The sequence below is a fragment of the Notothenia coriiceps genome, unplaced genomic scaffold, assembly GCF_000735185.1.
Source record: "Notothenia coriiceps isolate Sejong01 unplaced genomic scaffold, NC01 NC01_scaffold00011183, whole genome shotgun sequence".
NCBI classification, from domain to species: Eukaryota; Metazoa; Chordata; class Actinopteri; order Perciformes; family Nototheniidae; genus Notothenia; species Notothenia coriiceps.
The window spans coordinates 305,909-316,477 of NW_011343884.1; the positions used below are offsets into that span (position 1 = coordinate 305,909).

At 41.6% G+C, this 10,569-nt stretch overlaps 1 protein-coding gene across 2 annotated transcripts in view; it reads left to right on the forward strand.

Annotated features, from left to right (window-relative positions):
* The first annotated feature begins 396 nt into the window (after positions 1-396).
* The window catches only part of map3k21 (mitogen-activated protein kinase kinase kinase 21), a 19,483-nt gene continuing 9,310 nt past the window's right edge, over positions 397-10,569 (forward strand). For both annotated transcript variants that reach the window (XM_010772411.1, XM_010772412.1), the window contains exon 1: positions 397-2,076. In XM_010772411.1, coding sequence (XP_010770713.1) covers positions 1,287-2,076 — 790 coding nt within the window. In that variant the 5' untranslated portion in view covers positions 397-1,286. The remainder of the gene's footprint in view (positions 2,077-10,569) is intronic.

Sequence of the window (10,569 nt, forward strand, 5' to 3'; positions counted from 1 at the left end):
TCTTGTCACAGTGTGTGAGGGGGTTATACTGAGAGCCACTTGACAACAGAGTGAATTCTTTGTGTAGGCTACCTCAATAGAAGGCCAAAATAGCTTTAGTAGTAGGGGTAGTAGTTATATTTTCACTTTGAAATTGTTTTCTTTTTCACATGGCTGGTGTGTGCATTCGTGTGTGTGGTGTATGTGTGTGTATATGTTTGTCATTTTATAAAGTCCGATATTCCCATAATTTCCCTGAAGGCGCGCTCTCCTCACACATTCCTATAGTAGCTCCTCCCTCCTCCCCCCTACTGCTGCTGCGGTCACGTGTCCTGTAATCCACCAATCAGAGGGCCCACAGGCATCAGTGTGAGCAGCAACATCAGCGTCCCCCTGATCCTCCGCACAGCAATGCTGGGTCCGACTTCGTCTGGTGACAACTGCGGTGGGGGGGTTGTTTTGATAAAAGTTGATGGATTTTCCTAATCAAGTTTGTATTACCACATTCTTGCGTTGAAGTCCAGGATGTTTTTGGTTCTTTCTAGGTGTTCAACCGTTGGTCTTTCTTCAAGTCGCCGAAGGACAAACAGACGAACGTTGGAATAACCGATCTTAAAACTTTTTTCAACTGCCTAACTAGTCAGTGGACTGACCTATGCTAAGCTAACCCGCCAGCAAAAGCAGCTCAAAAACGTGGTAAAAGTCCTCAAACGAGCAACATAACTTTATATTTCGGGATTCGTTGACTAGATGAGATTTGCTGGTGACTTTGTGAGAGAAACCTGCCTCTCGGAGCCTCGCTTTCGCCGGTCTGAGTGGACGGTGCAGGTGCACCTCTTGCGGCACCTGCGGTAACGTTAGCTCCATCGGTACTGAGCTAGCCTTAGCTTGTTAGCATTCAGAAGAAGCAGAGACTATGCTGTGGACCAGTTTATCTCTCATTGCATAGATTATTTGAGATTTAAGCCATGAGGTGTTAGTTACAAACGTTATACTGCTGTTCAACCCTTTAAGTAATGAGAATAGCTGAAACATATTTCGGCTAACCAGCAACCTCGCTAGCAAGTTATTGACCCTCATACTTTTTTTTTTTTTACCGGAGTGGCGACGTGGATAAGGGTTGTGGACGCTCTCTCCCACAGGACTTTGGACACGGTTTGATCCTCTCTGAAGGGAATGCCCCTCTGTTCTCATCAGCTAGTCTCATAGATGTGACAGCATGAGGATTTCAAAAAGTTACATTTTACCGTTTTAAAGTTTTGCTCTAAAAGCTCTGCACCCTATGGTGCCGCTACGGCCACCGAGAAATGGATGCCTCGCAGGCCGCTTTCCCAAACGGTGAAGGGCGGCCCGGCGGCGGTGAGACAGGGGAACATGCCTGGACAGACTGCCCCACAGCCCGGGCGTGGGCTCACTCTGCTCCGCTGTGCCCGACCCGCTCCCTATGGACGGCCGCGTATGACTACGAGGCAAGCGGTGAGGACGAGCTCAGCCTCAGGCGAGGGGACGTGGTGGAGGTGCTGTCCAAAGACGCAGCGATCTCCGGGGACGAGGGTTGGTGGACGGGTAAAATCAACCACCGTGTTGGGATTTTCCCCTCAAACTATGTCACCTACCAGCCGGCTATTTACCGTATACCTACTACGAGTGGGTCTGTGGGGACACGAGAAGTCCCAAGCGCACCCATCAATATCCCCTTCAGTGAACTGGTACTAGAGGAGATCATCGGCGTGGGTGGATTTGGCAAAGTTTACCGGGGCACATGGAAAGATCAGGAGGTCGCAGTGAAAGCGGCTCGGCAAGACCCTGATGAGGACATAGCAGCCACCGCGGGCGGTGTTAAACAAGAAGGGAAACTTTTCTCCATGCTGCAACACCCCAACATTATTAAACTGGAAGGAGTGTGTTTGGAGGAGCCTAACCTGTGCCTGGTCATGGAGTATGCCCGAGGCGGCACACTGAACCGGGCGTTGACCGGAAGGCGCATCCCTCCACACATCCTGGTTAACTGGGCCGTACAGATTGCACGCGGGATGCTCTACCTACACGAGGAGGCCGTGGTACCCATCATCCACCGTGACCTGAAGTCTTGCAACAGTAAGCCAAGATTAAAGTGTGCTTGATCGTATGTGTTTGGGACATCAATCATGATGAATAACCTATTTACTTATAGAAGAAAGCCCTAATTGGGGGAATCCACCTGTTGCACATGCATCCCTTCCTATTTTAGGCATACTATAACTATTAATAGTTTGTTCATGTTTGCTTAAGTTTCCTTTAGTGTTAGGTAACTATAGCAATTATTTAAGGATAACTCCTTTTCAGAAAAACTCTACATGTCAACCTGTCACAGATAGGATTGTTTAATATCATACTAATGACTTGGGGCATTTGGAAATATTTACCTCATGCTCATATGTTATTAGAAAACATATTTCTGCTGAAATTCACATATTTCACAACACTGCTGTTGCAGCACTGCCCTTTACTCAGGATGGATTTAAGAGGTGTAAAAGGTCTGTGTGGGTGTATGAAGTGGTGGGGGATACCATCAAGAGGATGTGAAATAAAGAGTTTGCTCAGCTGGGATGCCTCCCACCTCCCTGCATTCAACCTCTCCTCTTTTAAAACACACACACACACACACACACACACACACACACACACACACACACACACACCTTCCCAGCCCCCTCTCAAATCCAAGCTGAAATGTTGTTCAAATAAAGCCAGTGATTTGCCAAACACATAGTCAGACACACTCAGTCCACACTATGAGGCCATGTGCTTGACCAACCAGAGCTAATACCAGAGGTCATAGGGTAAAAAGAAGTCAGGCAGACAAACTATCCACGTTTAATTATAGAGAAAACCCTTCTCTCCAGGAGTGTATGCCAGGCATAGTTTCACAATTAATGCAAGTGTTTATAATTAGAGAATGATAAATTAGATTGAGACTCTTGAGGTTTGTCTCCCTTTTGAATAGTCATGTTGTAAGAACTCGGCTCTGTGCTTGTTCCTTCATGGACTGTTCAGTGACAACACGCCAGCACACTTTAGTTTCCCAGGACTGAATAATGAATGGGTAGGACTCTATGAGAAAAAAGAGTCTGAGTCATATACCCACTGACACAGGCTACCCACTTCAACTCAGGTGTGTTTATGTGTGAAATATGACTCCAAAGACTATTTCTCCCTTTGTGATCAGGGACTTATCAACCTGGGGACATGTGGGGAACCACCCCGCTGTCTGTTTATCTCTAGCTTTGAGTGCCGATGTGTGAATGTAGAGATAAAACATGTGAAATGTGCACCAACCTTAATCACCATCAAGATATTTGGATTGGATTTGAAAAAGAAAAGAAAATCCTACCACTGCTTCAATAGAGGATCCTGTTTTGATCACCCACTTCGTACACACATATCATATGCCCACTGATTATATGTGCTGCAACATGTCCTGAACACATGGTTATCTTCTCAGTTAACAAACAGCAGGGATAGTGAATGCAGTGTTTACAGTCTGCTTATATTCACAGAAAAAGTAAGTAAATTCTGATAGATCTAACAAATAACACCTTCCAAACCCTAATATAAATAATTAGGAATATATTTGGAATACAGTGAGATTCAAACTGATTAACTCTCTAAAATGAAACTTTAACATAATTGTATTATTATGTATTACTTTAAAATAATACATATGATGCCATGTAATGAACAGTGCAGAGGAGGAGCCTAACCCTATAGTCTTATTTAAGATGGCAGATTTGTGTTAATTACAGTCTACAGCAGATGGAGAGAAAGGATTTAATTACCATTTAGACTGTTAAAGCTAATCGGATGTTTGGTGAACATACACAAACAAACTCCCCCGAGCAGGCACAGTGCTGCCTTCGAACACAAGTCAGTGTGTTTGTCCTGCCACTTCACTGTGACATAGAGACGGCATGAGCTTTAGGTAAAGAGGGAAACCTTAAAATAAAGCTTAGAAGAGACCATTGTGCTCAGCTTATTGCATTTCTGTGCAGTTTTAAGTCAAACTTGGGAACTCAACAATGTACCTTAAGTTTGTAGGCTTGTTGAATACATATTCGTTTTTATGAGTTCATTCTTGTCTTCACTGCTAAGCTGTTAACCACAGAATTAGAACAACAAAGTTCAATTCGACCAACATTGTTCCTAGTTGCAGGTTGTAGCTCGTCCCAGGGTCAGAAGTCTTGAGTTTCTGTAGTCAATATACGGTCTCAGATAAATAAAGAAAGAATGAAAGAAGCTGCATGTGTTTGCTTTGAATCAGGGCAGTGAGTTCACAAAAGACTCTCCTACACACAAACACACACAAATGGCACCCTGTGGTGTGCTGGGTTGTTTCCCCAGTAAAAACCTAGAATAATGCAGCTTAGAGAAGTTGTTGCATCTGCTGGTTAGGGCCTGTTGTCTGCTTCTCTTGGCATTGTGTGTGCGTCAGTCTGAAAAGATAAAAGGACTGAGAATTATCTACGCAGGCGGTAAAAAGAAAAATGATACATTGCAATAAGCGCTTGTTTATCAGTAATCTGTCACTTTTCAATATTTAATGAGCAGCATGTTTGTTGGCTGGGCTGTGTGTCTTTTCTATTTTGGTATGAAGTTGTTTCTCTCTAGTGTTTTTCCTTAACCAGCCTACAGACAGGTACATACACACATCTACACTTCTGCACCTTCACTCAACCACTCGGCCTGCCATTTATCAACTTGCAGTGTACACATGCTCCACACAGTAAAAACATACAGCTATTTGATCAATGATTAGCCTGTAAAGTAATATGTTGGAAGTCAGCAAGATTTGTCCAATCTCTTTTGTGTTTTTCAACCTAATCTGTAAAATCCCAGCCTGCAGGGAGGAATGTTGCTAATGAGGGATAAAAGCTTAACATACGTTTGCACAATGGACTGGTCAAGCAGCGGTTGCTAGGCTACTGTGGCTAGAAGAATGGCTAGGACTCGGAGGGTCTCAAAGCCCTCGTTTTGTTTTGTTCCGTTCATATTTAATCTCCCAGAGAGCAGCGGTACTCTTTTATTGCCACAAACTGAGGGGGTTTCCTTCTTACTTCGTTATTTTTCCCCTTACTTACCTTTCTCCTGTTGTTCCTTTATGCCCCTCTTGCTCCTTGTTATTTTTCATGTCTACTTTTTGGCCAATGCAATTTTTTAACTTTAAATGGTTGCACACTAACTTTAAAAAAAAATATGAATGAAACTTACTAAACAAGTTAAACCCAACATGGAATACTAAAAAGTATTAGCAAATTCCTGTGTGCCGTAGAGCTCAATTGTCAACCAAACATGACTGGTTACTAATATTGTTGTACGGGTATATTATCATATTAATTCATTAAAAGAAGTATTAGTAATGTAGTTTGTTTTTGAAATGTTGCCAAAATGGCTACATGTATGTCAGATGTCACAGTGCATGCTCAAAGTTGTGGATCCATGTTTTCAACTTTTTGCTATTTTGACCATAGACTGCGATTTTGACAAGCTTCGAGAAGTAAACTAGAATTGCTATGATAATTCGTAAATAACTTGTCCCCTAAATACAATAGCATGTCAGCAGAGTATGGACACAACACATTACATATACATTCTGAAAGCAGCCTTTAAAGGAATTTGTTTTGTTATCCTAGTCATATCCATTACATCTTTCCATTGATCCTTCCTTCTTTGCAATCTTACAACTTTGATTCAATCACTCCCCCTAAGAGTAGACGTTTTCATAGAGCAGTAGATAAGAAAAGAAATCTCACTGAAACCTGACCCACATTAACTTTGGAGTTTCACATCTTGTTGCGAGCGATAGTATGTCAGGAATGTGTGCCAAGCGCTATTGAACCGTACGGCGTTCAGTTTGGAGCGTGTGCAGCAGCATTCTCCCATCAATCTTAGCTACTGTTAGACTTCATCACGCTGCATCGGTGTTCCCCTCCCTCTTCCCAGGGCCTTTATTTACTCAGCCATCACTCTGTAGATTTGTATTGCAAATGTTGTCAATGCACTAAAAATTAATACAGATTCCATTAATATATGAAGCACATTCAAATCTAATTAAGACAAACATTTTGCCCAAATTAAGAGAATAGAGAGACACTTACTATCGGTTAATAGCAGTGCTAGCTTATTTCCCCTACTGCTGCACCGTTATGCATTAATGTACTGAAGTGTGATATATTGGTGTTTCCCTGTTGGGGAAACCCTGTTTTTTATTACTGGGTCATCTTCCTCCTGTTATTTCTCCGTTGTCTTGTTCTACGTCTGTAATAAGTTGAATTTAAGAGGAAGCATTACCAAAGCTTGACTAGGTGTTGCAGGGCAACTTTTCTCAGGCTTCCCACAATTACCCCTGGTGACACACAGACAGTTACTGCCTGTCTTTTCTCTGACCAGAGAATGGGCAGAGGGGAGAGAGGAGGAGTGGAGATGCTTTCACTCTGTTTTTTATGACCTCTCCCTGACTGCACCTATTGTTGCAGGGCAGGGTGAAAAGGAAAAGGGCCCACAGCTGAGAATAGCTGCCTTCTAAAGCAACCAATCCCCTCCGTTTGCTCTCTAGCACATTGATAGATGCTTACAACAGCAAAAGGTACTGGTTGTACACCTTTTACCATTTGTCATGTTTTCATTTGCTTACTTATGGGTCAAGCTTAAACTAGCAGGGGAAGAGGCCAGACAAAGAGCAAGTGGCCCAGAGAGACGTGACCATGATAGATGGATTTAGCCAGCCATTAGCTCTGATCCTTTCCCGTCAACCAGAATGCCTGGGGGCGCTCTCATTTCAGCCGGGAGAGACGGACCAGTCGGGGAATGTTTTGAAGCCTTGTTTCTGCTTACTACAGGAAGCCCTCTTACTCTCATGCTCAGTCTGTTGACACAGTTACCAAAATACTGCCACGTCAAGTTAGGAGGAATCACTCAGGATTTCTGCAGCAACCATGTTGCATCAATGCTTAGTTATGCCACAAAATGTTATGCTGAATGCATGCTTTGATTTGAAATGAGTAATAGATTAGTATACCACTTTAAAGTATGTTTTTTAAGTTATATCATAGGGAGTTCCCAGAGCTCTGCCTGTTGCTAAAGATACAAGTGGTTTAACCATTTTAACTAGCGTTTCGGTTGTTTTTAAATTCATTCCTCAGTACACAAGACTTGCTTTTCTTAGCTGTGCCTATTTGGTATCATACAGTATGCAAGAGTTAAGAGATGTATTGTCTTCTGATTGGGTAACTGACTGCAAATGTGCAAATATCTTCCGAAACCTTTTTTTAAACATGCTCTTCACTTTCATTTATAATTTATGGTTAGTGGGATTCTAACTGCCGCAGAGTTGCAGGGCGTTAACATGTAGGTACTTTTAGTTTGTTAAAGATAAAAGAAATGGCCATGTTTGCCCAAAAAGAGTATTGTTTTACTGTTTTACCTCGAGGGGTAGAAAGCAATGGGAAGATGCGTGGGATCTGCTTTGAAGGCAGCAGCTCTGCCTCTGATCTTCCCACTGTTTCCCCATGAAGGATGGGACTGCCTGAAGATCCACTGTTTGAAAAGGGAATTAAATGGGGGCTGGACCGAGGGTGGGGTCTGCCTTCGAGGCATATCCATCTCAAGTTGCATCGAGCTGTTATTAGCTAAAAAAAACATTATCTTTTCAAAAGAATGAGAAAATACAGAGTGAGGGAAAAGTACGGAAAATAACACAAGACATTTGTAAATGCAATTTACAATGGATAAAATGATCTTAAATCATACTGAAACTAAACAGGTATCAAAGAACACTTTTAACTTTTTCAGCTGGCAAACCAAATAGTCGAACATAATCATAACGTGATTGACAGCTACATACCGTTACATTTATTCCAGAAAACTTAACTTAAACCTATCTTGCAAATCTGGATGAAAGATAATAAGCTTTTTCATCAATTGACAAGTTAGGTTACTTTAAAAAATAATCTAATTTACCAACAATTTTAAGACTTTTGTTGCATCAGAATCAGAAATCATTTGTTCGTCCTACGTTGGCACCTTTCTGCATTTGCTTTAACCTATGGCTATTTGCTTCCATGTAACAGTGAGAGTGCTGTTCATTCTCTCTTCAAACAGGCCTTGAATTCTCTATAGAAGCACAATAATACCAAAGACTGATGTTGTGCATTTGCTTAGCTCTGAGTTGCAGTCCTAGACACAGGTAAACAAGCATTGGCTATGTAGTGAAGATCTGTTATTAGCTTTGATGCTAACAATGCTAAGACTCTGGTAGCCAAACAAAACAGCTAGCTGGTTTTGTAGCATCACGTCAGCATGGAGTCAGGTAGAGAAGTCTTTTATCATACATTTCTAGAGGGCTGACACGAAGTATCATGGCACTACAAAGAAAGTATTTGGCATGATATTCTATAGGCCAATCAACGCAGACGGGGTTACACCAAAACCACTGTTCTTCTAGGTTGTGTAACCAACCCATCATAAGTGATTCTAAACCTACTGAGCCTGCTGGGAGGAATCTATGGAATCACTGAGAGAGGACTTGACAACAGGAAGTAGAAGTATATCATTGGTGTTGTGAAACCTGTTTGTAATGGAATTCCTATTGTTGCAGCCTGGGTAGAGGATCCCCTCCGTGCCCCGGGCTAGTAATGGCACCAAAACCACTGTGATTAGTGGAGACCCATCGCAGTCAGACTACAGCTAACATACTGCCTGGAATCATTTCACAATCTGAAACAGTGTCTTCAATGTGTCAACAACAACAACTTGTTTTCACTAAGTTGGAATTGTCCATGCATTTGTTACTGTTTAAAGGTGGATCTGCTTTATTACAAACGAGGTGGAGGTTTACATATTTATAGTAGAAAAAAACGAGCACTGATATACGTTCAGGGATGTATTTGGTGTCGTACTGAAAAGTTGGAAATCAGCACAAGTTTATTACTTTTCGTCACACACAAATATCCCTGTGGAGCCTGTTTCTAGGTCTCTGCCAATTTCTCCCTCCTTACTACCCCTCCTACACCTTTTCACTAGTCCTGTTCCAGTCTTGACCCATTGTTTTGTTATTAATGCAAGGAGTCTTGTGTGGATTCAAGATCTGACAGTAGGTAAACCATACTGTACCAACTGGGTGACAGATGGCTAAATAAAGAAGTACGGTAGATGTATGGCTGTGATTAAGAATTTTAGAAAAAGTTTGTCTGTGCATATGCTTTGGCAGCTTTTAGTTTGGTACTGTTGTGGAGGAGGAAGTCCAAGGTCAGTGATTGATAACAACAGCATATTCACAGACACACACTTCCCAGCGCCTCTGTTAAAAGCTGTTAACAAATAGCCTTTAAACTGATAAACTTGTTCAAGTATCCCTTGTGATACAGTATGAATGCCTTGTAAGTTTATTCCAGTGCTTGCACTATGTATCTTTATCATTCCACCTCTTTTTTCCCATGGGAATATTACCAAGGGAGTGTATGTGTCAGCAAGCTTTGTTTTAATCCTAACTGAGTGCCTCTTGAGTCTCTCAAGTTGAAGTTTTTCTGCTAGCTTTGCACACAACACAGCTGATAGGACGAGATCCAATTGACCTGAAGTGTTAGGTCTGCATGTAAATAATGAAAGGAGACGGTTTGTAACGTAAGGAGATCTTGGCAGAGGGAAAAACAAATGCTGAAAATAATACCAAGAGGATTAACAAAATCCAAGAGTGTTGAGGCTGTGATGCACCACTTCATGGAAGGGATTTTTTTTTTTTGTCATAGAGATATAAAGGATATATGTGGCTGTTGTATCAGCACACAGAGAAAAGGTTTATTGTTATTGAAAAGAAACATTGGCCATTGAAACAATATTTATACTACCCACTCTTCGCCTAGTCGTGGGTGGCACAAGTTCCTTTGTGTCTTGCTTTCTTCTATGTGGAAGCTTAATATTCACTCTTCCGTATTTCATTATGACATTGACTTATTAGTTAGGCCGCCCGTCATTGTTTATTTGAAGTGAATGCAGGTTTCTTGCTTTTCTGAGTTTGTATCTTAATGGTTGACTTATTGTAGGCCGCTGGATAAAAGCATCAGTTAAATGAAATGTTACGTGTATAATATATAATGCTGTATCATGACTACATGCAGTAATGTATATCCAACTGAGTTAAAACTGGTCTAAAATCATATACATCTGTTTACATGAGAACACAAAGGGGGTTTAACTAGGGATGTCCCGATCACCTTTTTTTGCTCCCGATCCGATCATTTGATTTTGACAATTTGCCGATACCGATTTTTCCCGATCCGATCTTTATGCAATGCATTAAGAGAAAAAAAAGCATTCAAGTTGTCCCTTAAGGTTATTTTTTTATTTAAATTGGATATTCTATCCAACATGGATATAGCTTCTTTCTTTCACAGCAGCATTGGATCAGTTCAGTTGTGCAGCATTGGATCAAAACAAAATGAAGCTTTCAGTACTCGTTAGCTTACTGCTACAATTAGACACTGCGCCCTGCCCACTCTGTTGCCAGATTTGAGAGAAATAAGCAACCAGGTCTATGAAAACAAGCCCCAAAGAAGC